At 41.7% G+C, this 26,692-nt stretch overlaps 1 protein-coding gene across 1 annotated transcript in view; it reads left to right on the top strand.

The window, feature by feature from the left end:
* Positions 1-26,692, top strand: part of LOC142194330 (spindle assembly abnormal protein 6 homolog) — a 67,079-nt gene that overhangs the window by 23,169 nt on the left and 17,218 nt on the right. Inside the window, exons 6-13 of the mRNA XM_075263389.1 lie at positions 3,088-3,165; positions 6,992-7,111; positions 8,872-9,063; positions 10,817-11,011; positions 12,548-12,637; positions 12,721-12,900; positions 13,696-13,777; positions 20,044-20,180. Of these exons, the coding sequence (XP_075119490.1) occupies positions 3,088-3,165; positions 6,992-7,111; positions 8,872-9,063; positions 10,817-11,011; positions 12,548-12,637; positions 12,721-12,900; positions 13,696-13,777; positions 20,044-20,180 (1,074 nt within the window). The remainder of the gene's footprint in view (positions 1-3,087; positions 3,166-6,991; positions 7,112-8,871; positions 9,064-10,816; positions 11,012-12,547; positions 12,638-12,720; positions 12,901-13,695; positions 13,778-20,043; positions 20,181-26,692) is intronic.

Raw genomic sequence — 26,692 nt, 5'->3', positions numbered from 1 at the left:
TTACCTTGTCCCAGTAGGAATCACATTTGTGACATCTCCATGGTATGGTTTCTCTTATCTGCTGCTCCGAGTGTTGCCCCTCCCCCACCTCTCACTGCTCGCTAGTCCCGGCTCCTGAATGAGGTGGTGAGGTGCAATAGACCGGGTTCAGAGACTAGCAGCAGATAAAAGAAACAATGCCATGAAGGGGTCACTAAATGGCAGAGTCCTGCTGGGACCAGGTAAGGATGGGACAGACATTACTCCCTAAGGGGATCACAATGGCAGAATCTCTAGTGCTGTGACCAGGAAAGGGAGGAGAAAAGTTCCTCTCTTCTGGCTTCCCATTCTTCTTCCAACCATGCACAAAGGGCAGAGTTGTAGTTAATGGGGGTGGGGCGGGCTTATAAACAGACTGTATAAGATACAAGATGCATCATGTCTGGCATCCGCTCACATAGAGAAGTGAAGGAAAAGGAGAACAACCCGTCACGGATCTGTTGTGGGTAAAGGACAGAAAAGCATAGTAGTATGAGCATCGGGTGCGTTCTTTTGCACTCCGTGCCCGTCCTTCCCTGTCCGCAAGTGAAGATGTCAGACTTCTCAAGCGGACAGGAGAACACTGCATGTAGGGTTTTTCTGTCCGCTTGAGAAGTCGGACATCTTCACTTGCGGACAGGGAAGGACGGGCACGGAGTGCAAAAGAACGCACCGATGCCCATTGAAATGAATGACAGGTGTCACGGACACAGCTAGTGTCCGCTCCTAATGTCCGTGACAGATTTTGAGCGGACACTAGGAGCGGACACTACCTGTCGGACACCAATGGTAGTGTGAACGCTCCCTTAGAAATAACGGAGAGGGACATTTTCAAGCCACAACGGAGTTTGTTTTTTTTTTCATTGGAGTCAATGGGTCTGCTGACTGACACGTTTTTATAAGGTAAACAACTGTAAAAACGTATGTCAGGCGGACCTACAAAACGTGATGTGAAAGAACCTTAAGCTTAATAGGCCGAAAAAGTAAAGCCCTCATTTACACCTTTTTTGAAAATACTGTCATGTTTTTCCCTTTACTAGGGCGGCCTTTGTTTATATGTGTATAATATTAAGTATATATTGCCAATTACTGTTTGAGTTATTAATACAATCCCACTAATGATGACACGCTCCTGCTATTTCTCTGTTGTCTGTACCAAGATGATTTAAACACTAGACTATACATACAAGTGTGACTCAAAGTATCTATAATCTTTATAGTGCTATGAGGTAAATGTAGCAATGATAGCCAATGCATCGATTGTCTCCCTTTCTTTCTATATTTTCTTACACATCACAAAAGCTGCAGTTTTATAGAGTAAAATTTCTAAATAAGATGACAATGTAATTAGTCTGTCCCTGCCTATGAACATTAACCCCTAGTGGGTTGTTTGTTTGGGTATACAAATGTGTTGGAGAGATAGGATCCTGGGGAGGAAATTTCACATACAGACCTAAGACTTAGCCCCAACCTATACACCTTTATATCTCATAGGTCAAGCATACATTTTTAGCAATGAGCACAGGGGGTTACGTACCCTTAATAAATTAAGACGTTTTTTTCAGTAGTTCACTTTATTTTGTTTGTAGTTTTATACCCGGTTACCCCTGAGGACTTCTTTAGGCAAACCATGTTGGGAGGGAAGGGGTGTTTTCCTTTTAAAGAGGCTCTATCATTGGGAAAAACATATAGTTGCATAGCTTTTAGAAAGACTTTTCCACACATACCTTTTGGGTGTAAATCTCCTCCGTAATTTTTGAATGAGCCCGTTTTTATTGAGATGCTAATCAGCACAGGCTGCTGCTGACAACTCTTCTCCCTGCTCTCGCACACAGCAGAGAGGAGTGCTCGCTGAGAACTTCCTGTGCATGCTAGAGGCTAATTAGCATATGTATAAAAGCGGGCTCATTCAAAAACTGAAGGGATTTACATACAAGAGGTATGTGTGGTATAGTGGAAGTTCAGTTATTACATACATTCTATGGGAAGCTGTATTAGTGATCCCTTTGGCTCATTATACATGACAAACTCCTCTTTACTGTGGATGCATTTGATATGATCTACACATTATTTATCAGCCACTATTTGTGGGTTAGATAATTCATGATTGCTTTATGCAGAATACCAACAATTGAGTTCAGATACTATTGCTAGTAATTTTAAATTTGCGATATTTGGTTATTTTTGCCCAAAGGCAAAAATCATTTAGGGCAAAGCTGGCTGTAGCACGAAAGGAAATGTGCAACCTGTGTGTGGGTTTCTTGGTAGTCTCCAGATTTAGAAACAATCACAACGCCCCCTCTGACAGTAAAAGGCTATGGATGAGTACTGTTTTTAATGAGGACCTTTCATGTCCTCGGGCATATGTGGTTTTATATACTGATAAAAAGCAGACTGTGCACTGAATTCAGCGCTCTGTCGGCTTTCCCATTATGTACCCTGGGTCTGGAGATATCCTTGCCGTTACAACGGCAACGATCTCTGCCCACTGTCAAAAGGGTGTTCCTTACAGCCCAGCTAGCAACACATGCAAGACAGCCCAGGAACTGGAGACCTTTTGCCAAGAAGAATGGACAGCTTTACCATCTGAGAAAATAAAGAGCCTCATCCACAACTACCACAAAAGACTTTGAGCTGTCATTGATGTGAGAGGGGTCAATACTCTGTATTAAGAACTGGGGTATGTGAACTTTTGAACAGGGTAATTTTGATGTTTTTGGTTGTCATTATGATTTAAAAAGAGAAAGCACAGAGGTTTGACAATAAATGGCTTCCACTAACCATGAGTGGGGAAAAAGTTTGTGTCATCATTCATAGTCTCTGAAGGGCCAGAAGAAAAAAAATCTGGTGGGGTATGTAAACTTTTAATGGCAACTGCATGTGTTTTTTGTGGTTCATCGAAAACTCTATATTATGGCTGCCTTTTTCTGATGTAATAACTTGCTAGCAAATGAAGATGGCTGTTTACCTTCAAATCAATATTCTTAATATCAAATATTGCGCTGGAATGTCATGGCTGTTTTACAAGGAGTGTATATTATATGTAATTTTATTTATTTTCTTTTAAAGTTAGAAAATTGTGTCCTTAAAGGAAAGGTGCAGAAATCTGAAGAGGAGTTTTCCCAAAAGCTTTGCATAGCACAACAGGTTGGTACTACTATAAAGTGCAAGTCTTGCAAAGTAGTTTGAACTGTAAGTTCAGTATATCTGTGCATGACTTTTACTAACTAAAAAAGATTGTACAATTGCACAAGTTATACAATACACATCTTGTAACTTTTCTACCTCGGGTATGATGGCAGGAAATTAAGTCCTGTCTGCTATCTTGAATGCAAGAGAATTAGTAATAGTACTGTCAAACAGCCCTTTCAATAGGCAGAGGAGGGCTTGGAAGAGGAAGGCCTGGAGGGCTTGGTGCAGGATTGTCATGCAGGTCTGGTTTTGAAGGAGGGCTTCTTGGAGTGGGGGTCCCGTAAAGACTGCCCTCCAGAGCGAGAGGTAGAGCCACAAAAGGGGGAAAAAACGCTGACAATGGCTAAAGGAGGATGTCTGGCGCTTATTTTTTTCTTCCCCCTGTAGCTTCAGAACGCTTCGTCCTGGGAGAAGGGAACGCACGCTTAATTATCTGCCATTATATCCTAGGTAGAAAAATGTTATTGTGTCTCTTCTACTGCTGCAGTACAAACTGGCTAACATATTGTCTGTGGAGAGGGTATAGCCCAGAGGCGGGGCCAACATCTTTTGTTATTCCTAGTGTCAGCCTTCAAGTGGCCATGTCTATACCCATAATGCGATGTCTCCCAATGATTTTGTGGTGAATACAAAAATCTATTTATTTTTTCCATGCCAAAAGGCAAATGGGCTTTAATAGTGATCCAGGTATTTGAAGTTTGCTAAGAAATGTGGCAGGATAACTTTAGTGAAACTATTCATTAAAACGTATGTCAGCTCTTCTATCATATTGGTTTTTAAATAAATACTTGTATTCCCTATATGATAACCATTCTAGAGCTTCTTTGCTTAGAATTTTACATATCACTGTCGCTGTATGTTATATTTTCTAGGAATGTGTAAATAAAATTACCTCTGGGTGTTACCAGTTGGGTCTTGTGTCTACACAGTCTGACACTGCTGGGTGATGCCCCAACTGATAATACTTCTTGAAGGAATAACAGAGGAACAATACAATACAAAATTCAGTGTATATGCTGCCACAGAATTAGTAGAACTTTATGGTATTAGCTAGGATTTATTAGGCCCCATTCACACGGGGAGCGGAAGGGCGGATTTTGGCATCGAGTGGCGCGGGGAGTCGTGTCACTCTCGGGCCAAAACCCGCCTGCCATGACTGTCACGGCTTTCGACAGTTGCGAACTTCACCCTCCGGAGTAGGCTCAAATGAATGGGCCGACTCCGGAGGTTGCTGCCACGAGGCGGCTGCCACGAGGCGGATGCCGCGGCTCAACGAGCCGTCTGAAGAAACAGCAGCTCGTTAGCGGTCTCCATAGACCATCATTGTGAGGGGGGTGGATTACGACTAGGATTCCGCGCCATAATCCGCCCCCTCTGTGACCGTGTGAAGTAACCCTTAAGGCGCAAACGCAAGGACTGCTGACGGATCTTGTTTAGTCTGTCACCGGCTATTTAATTTCACACCAGCCATGGTGCATTGTAGTGAACATGATGCCAAGCACCATCATACATTTTGAAAGAGTCAAATAAATACACAACTTCTTTGAAACAGTAGTTTTTAGAAATTTGCAAATCGGGCTGAAGTGCTATAGGACAGCGCCAGAGCCTCAGTAATTCTAACCTGAATACGGTAAGAAAGGGATTTCACATCGTCCCAATTAGTGGATATATACCATATATATTCGAGTATAAGACGACTTTTTCAACACATTTTTCATGCTGAAAAAGCTCTCCTCGGCTTGTACACGAGTCGGGGTCCACGGAGTACAGAAAACTGGAAGGGGGAGATCCTTTAGTGCTACTGTTCTGTGATTGGTTTGTCATGAGGTCACGTGACTGTGATGTCATCAAAGGTCCTGCAGCCACTGGTATGTAACATCTGCAGATAAGGTTAAGTCTAAATCCTAGTAGCTCTGCGCACACCAGAGTCTTATATTGCAAAGAACAAAGTAGTCAGCGGCACTACTGCGACAACGCTTGTATTCACAATCTTGTGTCAGTATTGGCACCAGGGTGGTGCTCACTGTGAAAAAACCTAGACAGGCAGTGACATATCGATGTGAAATGTAGAAAACAGGGCACTCACCCGCCACGGGATACATAAAACATTCGTTTTTATTTCATCCTCTTTAAAAAAAAGGTCAAACCTTGACCATCGGGGTACAGAAGCACACCAGAGTCTGATCACATGGTCATGACGTCATCAGAGGTCCTTTAGCACACTAGGATTTAGCATCTACCCTGCAGATGAGTGGCCAGGATTCATTGTGTCTTATGGAAGATGTCTGTATGGAGGAGAGGAAGCTACAGTAAAGTAAAACAAACGTATCTGCTGGGGTTACTATTCCTAGTAATGTCAGGCATTTGGGGTTATTAATTTAGTTTCAGTAACTCCATGTGCCTCACATTAATAACAGTTAACCCCATCATATCCCTCTTATTAACCCCTGTGTGTCCCATATAAGGGTTACTGATATGTGAGACACATGAGGGTACTAATGAAGGACCTTAATTATGAAGATACCTAATTATTACCTCCATATGTCCCACATATCAGTAACTCTTATGTGAGGCACACAGGAGGTTAATGTGAGGGACAGGATGGGGTTAACTGCTATTACTATGATCCCCATGGAGTTACTAAGCTGCAATGGTGCATCCCCCCCCCCCTCGGCCTATACTCGAGTCAATAAGTTTTCCCAGTTTTCTGTGGTAAAATTAGGGGTCTCTGCTTATATTCTGGTCGGCTCATACTCGAGTATATACGATAATTATGTATTTTATTCATTACATGTCATAGTGATCATATAGAGTAACTTCATAGTAACGTTTCAGTCAATGCAGTGACCTTTCCTGGACATAAATTAATATATACATATGTGCAGTCATACAGTACAAGAAGTATAGTCGCATATATGTAGATAAGCGATGGTCAATAGAAATGACCCACAGACCAGATCCACTTCTCCTGGGAACACTTGGTATAAGACATTCGTTCTAGTTTGCAATATGCAGTAAAGGAACAACTATAACGCCAAAGACGTCTAACATAAGAAGAAAAATATGGGTATGCATTTGGTATCAACGTCACATTATCCTACTGGGAACGGGTAGTACATGCTTTATGGGACTAGCCCACCATGCATAGTTAATTTTAAATTTCTGACTCTTCCCTCTTATGTGCGCTAGAAATATTAAGTGCTGTTTACTTATTTATTTTGCGGTTATATGTATACTGGAGGAATCTTATATACCATTATATAGGAGTTTATGTATATATTTTATGTGTCATGATTTTAATATGCAATACTGCTTATAACAATACAATATAATTACTGAGCCTGTTGATTAAGTACGTATATACTACCCGTTTCCAGTATGATGTGAAATAGGTGCCAAATGTTTACCCCTATTTTTCTTCTTAGGTTAGACGTCTTGTGTGTTAAGACATCCATGCTAGTTTATAATATGCATTAAAGGGATTCTATCATTAAAAAGACCATGTTCATGTTCAGAAAAACAATCTATAGAGAATATGGAGCACGGCATTATGTCCACTACAGTGTGCTGTGACTGGTTTGATATATCCTGGTGACAGACTCCCTTTATTCTGCCTGGCTGCAGACTTTTTGATGGAGCTCACATGCATTGATAACTTTTTTTTTTTTTTTTTTTTTTTTTGTTCATTTTTATGTAAATATTTCTGCTTTTCTAGTTTATTTAATGCTAAAATATAAATATAATTAATTTGTCAAGTTTATTGACATTTATTTGTTTACAGGCTCTAGAAGAAAAATGTAAGGAACTCAATAAGCTGAGGAATGAATGGACATCGCAAACATCTTTATTAACCAATAGGCACACACAAGAGATCACAGCTGAAAGGGAGAAAGTCTTACAGGTCTGACATTTTAGTGTGTGATTCTTAGTTTTATTTAATTTAAAACAGCAATTGGCAGTGTGAAATGCAATCCTTTTTATTCAGTGTAGCATTTGCTGTATTCACCTTGTGTTCTGTCATGGTGTCTATAAAAGCTCTTTGTAGTATGGAAATCAAAGCTTGTGTCACAGGCGTTTCACTAATGGACAGTCACACTTTGTGCAGAAGAAGCACAATGTATAATGTAATAAAAATGTAACAATATGTTTTCTGTCTTGAAGTGTAGTGTACAGCTGTAGTCCAAGTTTTAAGACTGAATCAATGTGTCAGTTTTCTGCTTCAGTGTAGATCTTTTAGTCATATTTGTATATGGTATACTGAAATACAGTTTTTAACATTTAATGTTTAGTGCTTGGAGTTTGTCACATTTCTGTGTTTGTCCGCTTGCTTTTCAATAGGTTGACCACCGGTTCTCAATGGGATTGAGATCTGAGAAGTTTCAACTCTGTGAATCCAACATTTCAATGTTTTGCCTTGTCACCCGATACTCCATTGTGCTTTTGAAAGCATTGTTCATCACCAAGCTTGGATGGTTGGGAGAAGTTGCTCTTGGAGGATGTAAAGCAACCTCACACATAAATGGGCTCAGGATGCTTTATTGTTGGCTTGATACAGGACTCATGGTAGTTCTCACCTGGTCTTCTCCAATCTCACAGGGACTTTGTGAGATAAAATAACTCCCTTTCCTCCTTCCAGTCCTCTGTAATCCAATCCCTGTATGGTTTTTTTCTTAGAGAGAAGTGGCATGTGGAAGAATGGTTTCTAGAGATAGACAGATGAACGCTACCATGAGTCCTAACCGTATATAATCTTAAGACCTTTCATGAGTGCATTGATTTTCACCCAGAGCAGTAGGATCACTAACCGTTTTGCCTAAAAACCCTGCCATGAGTAAAGAATGGTATTTAAACATCCTCCCAACCATCCAGGAGCAGTGATGAACAATGCTTTTTTTCCACCGTGGATGTCACAATACATTGAAATTTTGAGTCCAATGCCAGAAAACTCCTGAAATCAAAATCTCTTTAAAGGGGCTCTATCATTGGGAAAAGTCATTTTTAACTAAGCACATCCTTGCATAGGTTTTAGAAATGCTATTCCACACCTACCTTTTGTATGTAAATTGCCTCAGTGGTTTTTCAATGAGCCCGTTTTTATTCATATGCTAATTAGCCTCACGGTGCACCCTCTGTGCTACTCTTTCCTATGTATGTGTACAGCACAGACTGCTGCTGACTTCCTGCTTGCATACACAGATAGGAAAGAATAGTAGAGAGGAGGCTGTTGGGAACTTCCTGTGCTGGCTGGAAGCTAATTATCATATGAATAAAAACGGACTTCTTCAAAAACAATTGAGGCAATTTACATACAAAAGGTAGGTGGGGAATAGACTTTTTGTAAAGGCTATGCAAGGATGTGCTTAGTTAAAAATGACTTTTCTCAATGATAGAGCCCCTTTAACCACTTCAGTATCAGGCCTATTTCTAGTCCATGACCAGGTACGTTTTGGGGTATTTCACATGTACGGTTTTGAAGACTGTAACTGTAATTTTTATTATTTGGGTTATTCAACTAAGTTATGCATCTTTTTTCGGTGAGAGATAGAGCTTTATTTTATATATAGATAGGTAAATGTAGATAGCTAGATATAGATATAAAAAAAAAATAAACTTTTTAAAAATGTGTATATATAAGAGTTAACAAGTGTCCATTGTTAATAGATTCAAACCCAGTACCAGCATCAGTTTGAACAGCAGAAGAAGGAGCTGGAATCATCGAGTAACCGAGCATTGCATCACTTGGAAAGCAGAGTGTCTGAGTTGGAAGCACTTAATAAAGATCTCACAGAGAGGAGATACAAGTCAGAATCATGCATTCGAGAGCTCAAAGGCAAACTTACAGCAGTGGAAGAGGTGTGTTGTCTAGGGCGGGAATCTTTGATTTCATGAATAGCAAATTAGTTATAACCCAGATGAGAAAAGTGAAAATTCCAACTAAACATTTTCAGTATATAATATGAGGATTTTGTTGTAAAATGTATAATCACTGTTGAATTATGTAAGATGGGTGGGGTGTTTTAAACGAGCTATAGTTAGCATTCATTTTTGGGTTAAAACAGGAAATGTATTTGTCCACAGTGTGTCACATTTTGTGTGTGATTCTGACACTGTCTTGTAGAAGTCCTAAAGAAAACAGATTTGTCATTTGCTCAGTCTTTCGCTGAAGACAGAATTGAGGGGTTTGGACCATCTTGATCAGGGGTGGACAATTAATTTTACCATGGGGCCGCATAAGAAATTGAAGCTATGCTAGAGGACCGCGCCGTGGCAAATTTAGCTCCACCCACTTCTATGTTGACTTCGTCCACTCCCAAACCTTTCCATGTGCCCCACAAAGTGTAATCCTTCTACAGTCACCCATACATTATATTCCCCCACATTATAATGTTCCCTTCCAACTGCCCCACGGTATTACGTCCCTCTCCTGGTGCCCCAGTTTAAACTGGTGGAAACTAGCAGGGACTTGAAACTGGAGCAGCTGGAGGGGGACATTAAACAGTGGGGGTAGTTGGAGAGGGGCAATAAATTAATGACAGCTGGAGCGGGACATGAAACTGGGGGCAACTAGAGGCAGACAGTTCCCCCTCCAGCTACCGCCACGGTTTAATGCCCCCGCCAATTGGCGCCTAGTTTAATGTCAATCCAGTTTAAGTGCCCCTTTCATCTACCCCCAGTTTCATGCCCCCCCCCCCCCTCCATCTGCCATGTCTGCCCTAGTATAACCTTCCCCTTCCATCTCTGCCCCTAGGATACTGAGACACACCGACGCACACACTCTCCACCTTGCATCTCACATTCCCCTCTCAGTACCTTAGGACACACACCGCATGTCTCCATCTTCTTGCACTGTCCTGCTGGCACTAAGACACGTCTCCCTAGATACACCTCCCCAGTCAAGCTATGCAGGCCAGACTGAATCGGTCAGAGGGCCGGATATGGCCCGCGGGCCGTGCTTTACCCAGGTCTGATCTTGATAATGGTCTGAAGGAGCTAGAATTGATCAAATATCTGTGCATGTAAAAGGAGGAGGGGGACATGGCTCAGCTTCTGGAGCACACAAAATATTCATTTGGTTTTCATAAATGAGAGGAATGGGACCAAGAGAAAAGGAGGAATGAAGGACTAGGGTATTGATTTACATTTTTGTGTGCAAATTTAGCATTTATATATCTCTCCACTTCTAAAAAGTGGATGGAAATGTGGGCATGGTTACTCTATGTAGCCGGAGTAATTAACTGTGACTTTTAATAAAGGTGCAAATTTGTTTCCATCTCAATGCAGTGAATGGGTGGGGGTAAAAGTTAAGTAACATCTTAGGACAGAAGCCTGTAACTTGTAGATGTACCAAATTTAGTAAACTTTGTGCATTTGATATAGTATGTGCTAATTATGCCAACACAATGAGAGTCTACCAAAATGGAGTAAAAAAAAAAAAAAAATCCATCTTGATAAATCTCCCACAATGTACTTGAAGATTTTCTGAAAAAAAAAATCAAATTGTTCACTTGAGCCAAAAATTAATCTTTGTAACATCTGTTTGTAATCTACTTTTTTTCACTTAATATACTGTATGTAGATGTAATTTTGTTGTTCTTATTCATTTTAGGAAAATCATAGAGCAAAGCAAGAGGTAGCCTCTCTTCGGAGAGAGAATGCTACCTTAGACTGTGAATGCCATGAGAAAGAAAAACTCCTGAACCAGTATAAAATGCGGACAGCTGTTTTAGAACAGGAAGTAAAGGATAAAGAAGAAGTTGTGATAAGAACCACCGAGGCATGTGAGGGTGCTCAGGAACATAAGGTTTGTTTCAATTTTGGAACTTGTTCATTTAAAAAAAAAAAATAATAATAATCATCTAAGACTTGCCAATATGACATTTTAAAATACTTTCTGGGGACAGGTTTATATCTTGCCATTTACTTGTAATTATAGCTAAATTCATTTAATCATACTACCAGTATCTGCTACAGTGAATCAGTATGTATGTATGTATGTATTTATCTATTTTACTTAGGATGGGTTCACATTACCATTGAATGTCTGTTTTGATAGTATCTGTTTTAACCACTTCAGTAGCGGGCCAATTTGTGGTCCAGGACCAGACACATTTTCGGGTTTTTTGTATGTGCGGTTTTGAGGGCTGTAACATTTTTTTCGTTCAACTAATTTTTGTGTCTTTTTTCGGGGACACATAGGGCTTTATTTTTGTTTTTATTTTCAAAGGAGTTTAAATTTTTTTTATATCCAGGAAAATATAAACATAATAGGAGGGAAATTGTGTCTGGTTTTCACTTTATTTATTTTTTTAACACAAAGCGCTACTAAAAAAACTTTATAAAATAGTTTTTCCTCTCTATTACAGTATTTTTTATTTTGTATGGTGTTGTCAGGGGTGGGGCTATAACCTTTAATAACGGCGTTTTATTAGCGTATTTTATTTTTTTAAATTATTTTTTTTTCTTTTTTTACTAAATTTTTTTTTCTTTTTTTTTTAATTTTTTTTTTCAGATTGTGTCCCCATAAGGTCATAAGAGACCTTTGCGGACATCTGATCACTTTTTTTTTTTTTGTTAGGTAGTCTGATTTCCCCTATAACTGAGGCTGCTACATTTAGCGTCAGTTGCAGGAGGAATCCAGCCTCCTGCACACTGTCCTTTACACTTACAGAGCTGATCTGGGTCCTGTAGGACCCAGCAGCTCTTCTAAGATACTGAGCCCGGCGGATCACGGGTCAGAGGGCGGCCGCAGCATGGCGGCACCCATAGCCGTGTATACAGCGCTCATTGTGCGCTATATACACAGCGATCGAGAAGACAGGAAAGGGAATAAACCTTCCCAGTCTTCTCTCTGGGAGCTCCGGCTGAAGTTACAGCCGGCTCCCAGTGAAAGCAGCTGCACAATCTCCGTGCAGCAGCTGTGTTCTGATTGGATGTACCGGTACTTCCTGTCAGAACTAGGCAACCACTATCTGGACGTATATACTCTATGGGCGGTCTGGAAGTTGTTAAAAAAACACAAAAAAAAAAAAAAAAAACTGGACAACTATCGTAACAGACATTAATGGACATGTGATGGATGTGGTGTAAACAGACAATGATGGAAACAGGTAAAATCCCTTTGAAATCAGTGGGCTTTTTAATGGATTTATGATGATTCTGCTAATGTCCGTTATTAAAATCTTGTAACCTCCTTACTTGTGTAGCGCCATCATATTCCGCAGCGCTTTCCAGAGATATTGTTAGCACTGTCCAAGTAGGTTGCACAATCTAAATTCCCTGTCAGTATGTCTTTAGAGTTTTTATGTATGTGTTTTTGGTTTGTTTTTTTGTTCTTTAGAAACAGCTAGAAGAATCTTTAGAACAAAAACAACTACAAACTGGGAAGCTTGAAACCACTGTCAAATCCCTTTCTGAGGAGCTGATAAAAGTAAGATCATTTTTATAGCCTGTCAGCCTTTCATGGTTGTTTATTGCTGCACAAGTTGTTGATACGCTTTGTCTTCCTTATAGGCAAATGAAATTATCAAAAAATTGCAAACAGATATGAAGAAATTGGTAGACAAAATGAAGCTAAAAAATGCTGTAACAATGCAACAAGAAAAGCTTTTGGGAGAGAAGGATCAGATACTTCAAAAGGATAAAACAGAGCTAACTAATGTAAAACAGAGTCTGAAGTTGAAAGAAGATGAGGTATTTTTGTGCTATGTTATGAGCAAATTGAATTCTATTTCAAAAACTCTGCTAATGTAGCTTGCAGTGAGTTAGCCACCAGTAGGTTCACGTTAGCCAAGCCACACAGGCAGTAGTTTGAGGAGGTTGATGTTAGACAAAGTTATATGTGCATTACTTAAGAATTGTCAAGTCTCTCATCCTATTGTGGTAGCAGTTTGTTTCCAAAAAAAAAAAAAAAAAAATCATCCCAAAGAATGCAATTATATGTATTGTTTTCAGAACGGTGGGGAGTATGGAGAAGGAGCCTTCTCCTTGTGCGGCAGCCTTCCACCACGAACAGCTACAAATTGCTTCACTGATTGCAGCTGTTAACTTTATAGATGCTCTGGTGAGTTGCTGTTGAAGCATCTAAAGCCAGCAGAAATCTATCGCTAGGACAGCTGATAGCCACTTGAGGCTTGTCTAGAATATGCACTCAGTGGCCAAAAGTCACAGGAAGGCGTCAGTTGTGTCAGATATGATGCTCAAACAGTGTGACGCAATGCGGCCTATGGTGCTAGTGTCGCCAGGATATCTGAGCAGTCTGATGCAGACAGGTGTCTCGTGAACATGGCAGCATGTTACGAGTTAAGTGACTTTGAACGTGGGATGATCGGAGTAAGAGTTGGTTCACACTAGCGCTTGTATTCCGTCCACAAGGAGGCCGCATGATCATGTAATGTCCTGTTAATGCACACAAGAAAAAAATGCAGATGCTTTGTTTTGCTTATTATGATTGCATATGATTTTTTTTTTGTTAAAATTCATTTTTAGTTGTTGAAGTTGCAAGAACAGCTAGACTGCACAACAGAGAAATTGGAAGAGAGCAAGCAACTGTTGAAAACTAATGAGAATGGCAAGTGTTGTAGAACTATTTTGTTTTGGCATTATCTACTGTTAAATGAATCACAATGTCACTTGTTAGTGGTGGTGGCCTTTTCCTCACTTCACTATCTACTTTACTTTTGTTTTTTGTTTTTTTAACCTCTGTCCCACAAAGGACTAGAATACTATATAAACAACCATCCACTTCACAATTTTTTTCACTTGATATAAGATTTATAAAGCTCATGCTACCATATTTTTCGGACTAGAAGATGCACCAGACCATAAGACACACCTAGGTTTAAGAGGAGGAAAATAGGGAAAAAAGAATTTGACGGGGGATCTGCTACTGTCACTGTTATAGCTTAGAAGTTCTGATAGAGGGACATATTTTGTGCTTCTCTTCAGACCCCAGTGTATAATAATCGCAGGCCCAGAGGATGTGATTAAAAATAACAAACGCTTAAACTCCTCCTTCTCGCTCTGTCAGACTCTCTCTTCAACATCTTCTTCGGTCCTTTTCTGCCTGCAACTGAGGTCACATTTCCCAGACTTCACTGCTGGAGCCTGTGTTTGTTATTTTTACTCTCCTTCCCTGGGAAGACTATGTGTATAGCGGTCGGGGACCAGGGCTTTCCCCAATCACTATCTTAGTGCTGCGGGGACCTGGTCATCTCCATCTGGCCACAGGCCCTGTACCATTGCGGATTATCCTATTCCTTCCTTCCTGTCTCCTGTGAACTCCGCTGTCTCCACTCCCCCCCCCACCACACTATATTCAGACTATAACATGAACCCTCATTTTCCTCCCAAATTTAGGACTCTCCATCTCTAGTATTTAAAATGTAACTGCTTTTCACTATTGTGTAAGAAATGTATTGTTTTTTTGTTTTTTTTTTTTGCCCAGATACTTTATTAGAAGGTTTGGCTTTCAAATAGTAAAATCTATCCATTTCATACTTCATATAGTATGCTGCCCATGAGACTTTTACAGCCTTCTATTTTAATAAAGTGAAGCCAAATCTGCTAATAAGGTTTATTACAAAAAGGGTAAACATTATATTCTCTAAACAATAGTATAAAAAAAAAAAAGCACAGTTATACTATAAGTTGTGATATAAGATTCTCATTCAGAGAATATTGAGAACATTTCCAAATAGGATTTCTTTATGCAGTGAGGCTATTAATTCTTTAGGTAGTGAGGCTATTAATTAACACCAATTGGATAATGGAAGTAAATGTAAAACCCAAAGATATGTATATATGAGAAGTCTCGATTGGAAGAAAATCCTTCTTAATATTGCAGAGTTAGTGTCTCTTATGGCATTTGAGCTCTTAAAAGTACGTAACTCCAAAATGAAAAAAATACGAAGTTTTTTTTTTTTTCTAAAGTGTCTTCTCTAGACCATCTACAGGAGTCAAAAAACATTGATCACTGTTAAATATCTTGTATTTGCCGGTGAGACTTGTATCCACTGTTAAATATCCGTACCTAGCCTTGAAATTGTGGGATAGACTTGTGTCACGTGTTGAAGGCCTTATCCACGATAGGAAGAAGTCAGCTTGTTATAAAACAGTGTAGAGGTTTATTAATCTCTTGAAGGAAAACACAGGAACAGGGAAAATGTCCAAATAACACAAATATCAGTCAATTGTCAATAGCTTACATCTTCAGAGAAGTTAAATCATCTGGATATCTTGTAGTTACAGCTTTGTTCATGCTTGTCATCTGGTTGGTGGACTTGGGCTGGTTACGACGTTCATGGATGTCCATCTGCCTGGACCACCCACCCTGGTGTTCCCAAAGACAGACCTAGACATGTGTATTTCTTACTCCTTTATATTCATGAGAGTGGGTGTTACCTTCCATCTTGTAGCTATGTAAGGAGATTTCTAAAATAGTGTACTCTAACCGCACCCATGCACCCAAAATATAAGACTATGATGTCAGTAGAGTGTTAACCCCATGTCTGCTAGAGAATATTGTAAATATATAATATTTAACAATCACTAAAAGATAAATTAATTTTGCATCCCTAATGTCGGAACGTGTTCCTTCCCCCCCCCCCCCACTCTGTTCCCTGAAGACTCCCTTCTTAAAACAAATGTCATGATATGCTCTGATAGATACGCTCTTATGTCCTCCATTAATGTCATATTAATGCAGACGCCATTCACAGACCTTAATGCTGATGACCTGGCCACGTATTTCTATGATAGAATTGATAAGATCCGTCAGGAAATTACTGCCCAAGCCCCAGGTGGCATTGATCCCACCACCTACCATAGCAATGATCCCCTCACCAACCGCACTTCAGACTGTCCATTCTCCTCTTTTGAACCTGTTACAGAAGAGGAAGTCTCCCAACTACTTTCTTCATCTCGCCCTACAACCTGCAGAAGTGACCCCTTCCCCTCACACCTTCTACAATCTCTGTTGCCTGCTGTCACTACTTACCTTACTAAAATTTTTAACCTCTCTCTCTCTTCTGGAATCTTCCCATCCTCCTTCAAGCATGCTGTTATAACCCCGCTATTGAACCCCCCCCCCCCCCCCGACCCATCCTGTGCTGCTAACTATCGACCTGTCTCTAACCTCCCCTTCATCTCTAAACTCTTGGAACGCCTGGTCTATTCTCGTTTAATCCGCTATCTCTCTGCTAACTCTCTGCTTGACCCCTTACAATCTGGTTTCCGTGCTCTGCACTCTACTGAAACGGCTCTCACAAGTGTCTCCAATGATCTCCTAATGGCTAAATCCAATGGTGACTTCTCTCTTCTTATTCTTCTGGACCTCTCTGCAGCTTTTGACCATCAACTCCTCCTCACTATGCTCCGCTCAGTTGGCCTCAATGACACTGCGCTCTCCTGGTTCTCCTCTTATCTCTCAGACCGCACTTTCCGTGTATCATTTGCGGGCTCTGTTTCCTCCCCTCTTTCCCTTGCTGTTGTGGTTCCTCAGGACTCGGTCCTAGGTCCCCTGCTCTTTTCTCTCTACACAGCCCCCATTGGACAAACCATTGCCAGATTTGGCTTCAGGTACCATCTTTATGCTGATGACACCTAATTATACACATCTTCCCGTGACATCACCCCTGCACTCATACAGAACACCAGCAACTGTCTCTCTGCTGTAGCAAATATCATGTCCTCACTCTATCTCAGGGGTAGGGAACATATGGCTCTCCAGCTGTTGCAAAACTACAACTCCCAGCATGCATACTTGCTCTGCTGTTCTTGGAACTCCCATGGAAGTGAATGGAGCATGTTGGGAGTTGTAGTTTCACAGCAGCTGGAGAGCCGAAGGTTCCCTACCCCTGCTCTATCTGAAACTAAATCTCTCCAAGACTGAACTACTACTGTTTCCACCATCTAATAGATCTGTCCCTGATATATCCATTGTAGTCTCAGGCCTTACTATAACTCCTAGGCAGCAGGCCCGCTGCCTCGGGGTCATGTTTGACGCAGACCTTTCCTTCACCCCTTATGTTGAATCACTCGCACGTTCGTCACCTCCACCTCAAAAACATCTCTTGAATACGCCCTTTCCTCACCAGAGATACACTAAAGACACTTATTGTCTCTCTGATTCATTCTCGCCTTGACTACTGTAACTTCTTACTAATCGGTCTTCCCCTCACTAAACTCTCCCCTCTACAATCTATTCTGAATGCAGCGGCCAGGCTCATCTATCAGGCTAGACGCTACAGCGATGCCTCTGGTCTGTGCCAGTCGCTACATTCGCTGCCTATTCATTATAGAATAAAATATAAAGTTATCACTCTCATCCACAAGGCTCTCCATAATGCTGCACCTCCATACATTTCTTCCCTCATCTCTGTCTACCGCCCAACCCGTGTTCTCCGTTCACTCAATGACCTAACACTTACATCCTCTTTTATCAGAACCTCCCACGCTCGTATACAAGACTTCTCCCGAGCTGCACCACTCCTCTGGAATGCTCTACCCCAGACAATCAAATTAACTCCCAATTTCTACATTTTCAAACGCAAACTAAAGACACATCTTTTCAGACAAGCCTATCACAATTTCTAACGTAAACCCTTAACCCTCCTCTGTCCCCGCTCCCACATTTCCCCACATGATATGATGTCATCTCATGCTAACTTCATAGGTCCAAGCTCCATCCACAAGTTAAAGGACACGACTGTTGACGGCTCATAAAGTCTTATGTTTATGTAATGACAGTCACCTCTATTACAAAAGCGTCTGACCTCTGCATAAGCAATGCCGCCCCTGCTACCTCTTGTGTCACCCCCTCTACCTCATAGATTGTAAGCTCTTGCAAGCAGGGCCCTCAGTCCCATTGAGTGAAACGACTTTGTTTGTAATGTATCTTTCTGTCTGTATTTGAACCCTACAAATTGTACAGCGCTGCGGAATATGTTGGCGCTATATAAATAAAATTTATTATTATTATTATTATTATTATTATTATTATTATATAGACGAGATTGTAGTTTAAAAGATTTTGTAAGCCGATGGCTGGTCAGGTAATGGAGGGAGTGTACATCTCACCCAGACTACTAAGGTGGGTGAGATGAGAGCACTCCAGAATTAATGTTTGTTCTCAGCAGACAACTTTCGTCTGCTGAACATTTTGGTAAATTCTCAGTATTGGGCTGGATTTTTAGGAATGGCAGGTAGGTTGGTAGTGGGACCTGTCATTCCACCCCCCTCCAGTCCACACTTTGGGAATGTTGCAGCAGCGACTCAACTGCAGAGAGTTTGCTCATCAAGGGCGGCTGAAGAAGTTGCTCCAGCAGCAGACTGTGGACAGAGCTTGGCTGGAGACCTGACAGAGGGGTCATATTTTTGGGGCTGTGTCCTGAACGATTCTACTGTTTTTTTGGGGGTGGGGGATTTCTGTTATTCTAGGTGAGGTAACCTATTCTGTTTAGTTAGAGCTTATCCGAGCAGGGATTTATTTTTTTTGTATTGTTTCCTTTTGTTTCTGCTCTACCTTTTTGAGTGAAAATAAACTCTACCTTTGTTTTGGACTAAAGAAACTGGACTTGTGTGTCTATGCCACCCCACCTAGCAACCCCAGACCTTGACAATATATTGGTGAAAACAGATATTGGGCCAGCCAGAAAAATCACCACAGTTACTAGGACCGTTAACGCGGGGGAATTTCCCCTGCCTAAACTGTTCCAACTATATGAACGTGTTAAGTGATGATAGTTTTCTATACCCCCAGACTAGTACTGAAGATCATATTGGAGAACAGTTTTTGTTTTGATATGTTACGGTGTAATTTAATTTATGTGGGTGAAAGAATTTGGAAATTAGGACTCTGATCATTAGACATAAAAGTTCTATCTGTAAGCAGAGACTGGAACTACCATTTTCAAGACATTTTGCGAAAAAAACTCTCACAGTTGATGATTTAAAATTTAGAAAATCAGTCAGTCTGGTAGATTGATGGCATTTAGATCAAGAATTTATTTTTTTAAATGTAGATTGTGAGCTCCATATAGGTATCACAATTTACTTTTTTTTTTTTCCTATCAGTATGTCTTTGAAGAATGGGAGGAAATCCATGCAAACACAGGGAGAACATACAAACTCCTTGTAGATGTTGCTCCTGGTGGGATTTGAACCCAGGACTCCAGCGCTGCAAGGCTACAGTGCTAACCGCTGAGCCACTGTGTTGCCCCTGAACAAGAAAAATTTTTTGTAAAAAAAAAACCCCAAAGCTCTTCACATTGATGTGTCTAATTGTATTCTTCATAAATTTATTAAATGTTGATACAGTCTATGCCCATTATTCCTATTATGCTTTACATGGTTGCTGGCTGACTGGACAAGAAAATTGGTCCTGCTAAACTGGACCATACCTAGTAATTGGCAGATGTCCTTGTTCAGTGTATGTGTATAGTAGGCTGTGCAGGTGGGGTAAGAGGGACTCATTTATTCTGCTTTTGTTCGGAAGCCCTTCTGTTAATCAAATAAGCTTATATGTACTACAGAGCTCTGCTCCCCTCTGTCTTATGCCGCTGCCAAGTAGGTAAGGAAATATTAAATGACAGATTTGCTTGCTATTGGATGTGCCAATGTGTAAAAGACTACTATACTAGTTATCATATACACAAACTAGTCTGTGCCCTCTTGTCCATATATTTGTACATCATGATGCAAAGAGGATTCAGATATAAATCTAACTGTGATGAGTAAGAAGAAAAACGTCTTTTATTTATATAGTTTTGTTGATATCCATTCCTGCTTTCATTGCACAGTATTAGTGATATTAATTTTTTTTTCTTTGCCTTCTAGTAATTTCCTGGCTTAACAAGCAATTGAATGAAAATAAAATTGCCTCTCTGCAAGCACCACAAACTTTATATGAAATGCCTGGTTTGGTTAAAACAATAAGTCCTGTTTCAAACATGGGAGCTATTCAGAACAGTCAGGTACTATCTAATATATATAATTTTTATGTATTTATTTTAATCTTATATCAGAACCTTTTGCATGTCAGTCAGGAATTTGTGATATGCAACCACTTTGAGATCACAACCACTTTCATCTAAACCAGGGCAAATTTGCTACATTCTGTGAGACTACCACCCCTCTCAGAAAAACATGTTTCATTCCTACTAGGGGGTTGCTATACGTAGGATTCACTATAAGTCTAACTCCTGTATATAGCATGTGTCTGACTTATTACACACTTTTTATACTGCTAGGAGTTTTAGGTGTTATCTCAGGCTTATAGTATAGGAGGTGGAAAAACCTATTAAGAACATTGTAACATTGTATGCTAGTTATACTTTCCTGTTTCACTAATGTAAGGGCAGAGTAAAGCTAAAGCAAATGGCACATTAAGCACAGGTTCACATTGAGGAATTTGCCACAGATTTAGGAATGGATTCTGCCCCTGAATCCACCCCCAAATTATGTCCCAGAATCCTCCTCTTATTATTTTCAATTGGAGGCAGAGATTGCAGCAGGACACTGAAGAAAAAAAAATAATAAAAAAAAAAAAAATATATATATATATATATATATATATATATATATATATATATATATATGCATATGCGTCCTGCTCAGTCTCGCTGCACTAAACCAAAGGGTATTTTCACATGGTGGAAAATGGGAATTCCTCTTCATTTTCTGTTGCTGACATTTTTGCCCACGGTCAGCCGCGACCTTATGGAGTGTACCAACCTAATCAACAGGGAGATTTGAGCCACAGCAAGATCGAGCAGGACACTTCTTTTTTTCCCCATCCAGCCGCAATCTTTGCCTCCCATTGAAAACAATAAGAGGCAGGATCTGCCGTGGATTCAGGAGAGAAATCCGCCCCCAAATCCACAGCAAATTCTGCCATGTGAACATACCCTAAGAGCTGAAATAAGCCCTTTATTATTGTTTTTGGTTTTTTGTCAAATTTAAATAAAACAGACGTAAATTATTTTTATCGGTGAGGTGAGACATCTGAAAGAATATGTACATTTTGCTAAAATTTGCAGCATGTAGAATTTGCCCTTTTGCACTGAATAGAAGCTAATCCTCATTGAACAATCCACGACAAGTCAGTAGACTTCTTATGCCTTCTACATTAGATCCACAAGTTAAAAGTACCACATTGTACTGCTGATGGGCAGTGGAAGCATTAACCAGGTGCCTTCCTCACAATGTGCTCTGAAATTCGGTATTCTTTTGTTACCTTATGTATAAAAAATTGATATGCCACCAAATATATAATGTACTAGCAGGAGGACCCGGCTTCGCACAGGTATATTTCATATTTTGTTTGTGTAGTGGCCCCATAAAAATTGCCCAGTTTTGCACTAGGGTATTTTGCATGTTGTTTGTGTCCGTAAGCGTCATGTGATCATGTGTGTCTCGCTTTGGATATCAGTGAAAAGCCTGCGATCGGTTATTATGGATACCTGGAGTAAAGCTGTGTGAATGTGACCTTGTATAATAGTGTCGCCCACAGCCCCCTGCCCCTTTAAAGTTGACATACCTCAGTGAAGAAAAATGGCTGGGTTGCTATGAAATCCTGGAGTAAAGCTCTGATGTGAGGTACTGTTTGCAGAGCCGCGTATTTAATCCTCCAGTGTGTGGTACTTATTTTGAGGCAAAATTGCTCAGCCCTATATGACAAATTTCGTTTTGGGATCCTTAATGAGTTATCTTTATGTCAGCACATTAAAGGGGCTCTATCATTGGGAAAAGTCATTTTTAACTAAACATATACTTGCATAGGCTTTAGAAAGGCTATTCCACATGTATCTTTTGTATGTTAATTGCCTCAGTAGTTTTTGAATGAACTTTTTTTTTTTTTTTTTTTTTTTTATATTCATATGCTAATTAGCCTCCTGTGTGCACCTGAAAGTCTCAGTGAGCACTCTATCTGCTATGTGTGTGTGAAAGAGCAGGGAGATGAGTCAGCAGCAGCCTGTGCTGCACACTCACAGCAGAGAGAGTGCTTACTGAGACTTCCAGGTGCATGCTCAAAGCTAATTAGCATATGTGTAAAAACAGGCTCATTCAAAAACTACTGAGGCGATTTACATACAAAAGGTAAGTGTGGAATAGCCTTTCTAAAGGCTATGCAAGCATGTGCTTAGTTACAAATGGCTTTTCCCAATGATATAGCCTCCTTAACATCTGTTAGCCTTGGCTTTTGCAAGAGAAAAGCGTTAATAATTACAAAGATCTTGTACTTAGTGTTTTTTTGAACAGATCAATAACTTGTTTAATCGCTTAGTGTATTTTTGATTGGAGTTTGTTGATCTACACAGATCTATAAAACTGGTCTATGAGCTAATCTTTGTCCATTTTACCATCTAATCTGTTTTGTTTGTTTGGATTTTTTTTTTTTTTGCTAATCTGTGTGTCATTTAGTTAAGAGCAATTGTCATTCTGTTATGCAGTATAGTACTGTAAAAATGTAATGTTTTTAATTGCTAGATCAACTAATTTTAAAAGATTTCTTCAAATATATTTGGGAAATTTACTAGGCAAAATACACCAGAATTCTTCATTTGTGTGATAACACCGTTCGATCGAATAGGTATTTGATCAAATATCATGGCGTTCGATGTATTAGGTCACAATTGAATACAAGGCCGCATATGCAGTAAAAATTTGTGTCCCCTCCCACCTTCCCTGGTGCATTTTTTGCACCAATATCTGTACAGGGCAGGTGGAACAGGAACTACGACAACAGAGGCAGTGAAAAAAATTGAAAAAACCCATTGGCTGCTGAAAACATGTGACCTCCCATTCATAAGAATGGCCACCGCCATATTCGTGTTATTTCAGTTTTGGAGTGATAGGGAGAGCTTGTTCTGAGGGCGATAAAGTGCTTTCATAGCTTTGGTTAGGCAGGAAATAAAAGCTGTTTTCAGAGCTTAATGCAGCGTAGCAGCAGGGGACGTGGGCGAGGACGTGGACGTGCATACCCAGCTGGGTGTCCAGTCCAGGTACTGGAGAGGGGCTGCCAGCATTGCCTCTTGTCAGTAGCAGCAGGGGACGTGTGCAAGGACGTGGACGTGCATACCCAGCTGTATATGCACTCTACAGTCCAGGTACTGGAGAGGGGCTGCCAGCAGTGCCCCTCGTCAGTAGCAGCAGAGGACGTGGACGTGCATACCCAGCTGTGTGTCTAGTCCACAGTCCAAGTACTGGAGAGGGGCTACCAGCAGTGTCCTTCGTCATTATGAGCAGGGGACGTGGGCTAGGATGTAGATACCCAGCTGTATATCCACTCCACAGTCCAGGTACTGGAGAGGGGCCGCCAGCAGCAGTAGGGGACATGGGGGAGGACGTGGATAACCAGCTGGGTATCCACTCCATAGTTCAGGTACTGGAGAGAAGCTGCCAGCACCCAATTTACTCTTCCTCCTCATCCTCCTCCTCCTCCTACAACCCCAGCCCCTACTTCTGGATGTGAATTATTTTTTTTTTTATATATATATAAAAATATTTCCATTATCCCCCCCCCAGTGGGTTGCAACTAAATTTTTTAGGGCTCACCCCCAAGGGCCTGAAATCTAACTATTTAGGGGTCACCCCAAGGGCCAAAAAATGAAACACTGCTGCTGCATGGCTCTAGTCACCCCAAGGGCATAAAACACTGCTGTTGCAAGGCTGTACTCACTCCAAAGGCCCAAAACACTGTATTTTAAAGGCTGTACTCACGCCAAGGGCCAAAAACTAAATCTCTGCTGTTTAAAGGCTTAACTCACCCAAAGAACCAACAAATCTCTGCTGGTGCAAGGCTGAACTAAGTTAAAGGACCTAAAACTCTTCAGGTAAAAGGCTGAAGGCACCTAAACGGCCTCAATCTCTGCTGGTAGCTTAGCTTAAGGGCCTCTAACTTAATTTGGAAGGGCTCCTGTTAAAGGGGTTGTCCCGTCACAAGGATCCTATCTATAATGCTTATTAATGTGAATGTAAGACTTTTCCTAAATACATTGCTTCAGCAAAACTGCTTTGTTTGTCCACTATAACACTTTATTCATTTTTTTGTGGCCACAGCCCTGACCTAGCTGCTCCTGAGTCAAGTGATGTGTCAGCCTGCTCTCGGGGAGGGGGAGGGGCTAAGTGCACAGGAGCGAGCCTGGAGGGGGGGGTAGTTTACCCTTTGGGGGGAAGGGGCCGCCAATACAGGGTTAGACGCCGGCACAAGTGAAGCAGCAACTAGAGATGAGCGAACACTAAAATGTTCGAGGTTCGAAATTCGAATCGAACAGCCGCTCACTGTTCGTGTGTTCGAACGGGTTTCGAACCCCATTATAGTCTATGGGGAACATATACTCGTTAAGGGGGAAACCCAAATCCGTGTCTGGAGGGTCACCAAGTCCACTATGACACCCCAGGAAATGATGCCAACACCTCTGGAATGACACTGGGACAGCAGGGGAAGCACGTCTGGGGGCATCTAACACACCAAAGACCCTCTATTACCCCAACATCACAGCCTAACAACTACACACTTTACACACTCAATACCACCTCTCAGACAGTAGGAAAACACCTTGAAACATGTGTATTTGGCACTTGGAGTGAGGAGAGCTTGTCACCAGCAGTGAATTTGACCCGTGTAGTAAGTTGAGGTTGGCACCATTTGTTTTGAAAATCAGGGTGGATTGAGCCTCTAACCAGCAGAGTTTGGGAAAATTCATGGTGGAGGGAGCCTCTAAAAACCCCAGTTTGGACCAATTCATGGTGGAGGGAGCCTCTAAACAGCCAAGCTATGGGAAGTTCATGGTGGAGGGAGCCTCTAAAAACCCCAGTTTGGACCAATTCATGGTGGAGGGAGCCTCTAAAAATCCCAGTTTGGACCAATTCATGGTGGAGGGAGCCTCTAACCAGCAGAGTTGGGGGAAATCAGGGTGGAGGGAGCCTCTAACCAGCAGAGTTGGGGGAAATCAGGGTGGAGGGAGCCTCTAACCAGCAGAGTTGGGGGAAATCAGGGTGGAGGGAGCCTCTAACCAGCAGAGTTGGGGGAAATCAGGGTGGAGGGAGCCTAGTATTAGCAGAATTGTGCAACGCTTATGGTGGATGAGTATGAGGATGCGAAGGAATTGGAGAGGTTGAGCACAGACATGGAGTTTCATGTTGGGGTGCTTTACACAGGTGGGCACGAAAATGAAGGCTCTATCCAGTGGTGGTTCATTTTTATCAAAGTGAGCCGGTCGGCACTCTCAGCTGACAGAGGGGTCGGAGAGGACAGGGCTGTGGTCGGAAAGGTATTCCCGCAACATGCGCCTATACTTCTCACGCCTGGTGACACTAGGACCCTCCGTGGTGGCACTTTGGCGAGGGGGTGCCATCAAGGTGTCCCAGACCTTAGACAGTGTGCCCCTCGTTTGTGTGGACCGGTGAGAACTTGGTCGCCTACTGGAGGAACTGCCCTCCCTGCCGCCAACGTCACATGCTGGAAACATCTCCATCATATTCTGCACCAATTGCTTGTGGCAAGCATTGATGCGATTGGCCCTCCCCTCTACCGGAATAAAAGAGGAGATGTTGTTTTTATACCGGGGGTCAAGGATAGCAAAGATCCAGTACTGGTTGTCCTCCATGATTTTGACAATACGCTTGTCGGTTGTAAAGCACCCCAACATGAACTCAGCCATGTCTGCCACAGTGTTAGTTGGCATGACTCCTCTGGCCCCACCGGAAAGTTCAATCTCCATTTCCTCCTCATCCTCCATGTCTACCCATCCGCGCTGCAACAATGGGATGATTCGAAGTTGCCCGGAAGCCTCCTGTATCACCATCACATCATCGGACAACTCTTCCTCCTCCTCCTCCTCCTCCATTAAACGCGATGAAGCGGACAGATGTGTGGACCTACTCTCCAGCTGTGACGGATCGGATGCTATCCCTGACTCCTCTGTGTGATCTGAGTTATCTCTGATGTCAATCAGGGATTCTCTCAGAACACACAAGAGCGGGATTGTAAGGCTCACCATCGCATCCTCAGAGCTCACCCTCCTTGTGGACTCCTCAAACACCCGTAGGATGTCACAAAGGTCTCTCATCCATGGCCACTCATGGATGAGAAACTGAGGCAGCTGACTTTGTGGCACCCTAGGGTTTTGTAGCTGGTATTCCATCAAAGGTCTCTGCTGCTCAACCACTCTATTCAACATCTGAAACGTTGAGTTCCAGCGTGTGGGGACGTCGCACAAAAGCCGGTGTTGTGGCACATGCAGGCGTTGCTGGAGAGATTTTAAGCTAGCAGCGGCTACTGTCGACTTGTGAAAGTGGGCGCACATGCGCCGCACTTTCACCAGTAGCTCTGGAACATTGGGGTAGCTCTTTAGGAAACGTTGCACCACTAGGTTGAAGACGTGGGCCAGGCATGGAACATGTTGGAGTCCGGCAAGCTCCAGAGCTGCTACCAGGTTCCGGCCGTTATCACAAACGACCATGCCTGGGCCCAGGTGCAGCG

The sequence above is a fragment of the Leptodactylus fuscus genome, chromosome 1, assembly GCF_031893055.1.
Source record: "Leptodactylus fuscus isolate aLepFus1 chromosome 1, aLepFus1.hap2, whole genome shotgun sequence".
NCBI classification, from domain to species: domain Eukaryota; kingdom Metazoa; phylum Chordata; class Amphibia; order Anura; family Leptodactylidae; genus Leptodactylus; species Leptodactylus fuscus.
The sequence above is the reverse complement of the archived record's forward strand: the minus strand, read 5'-3'. Positions and strand labels throughout refer to the sequence as shown.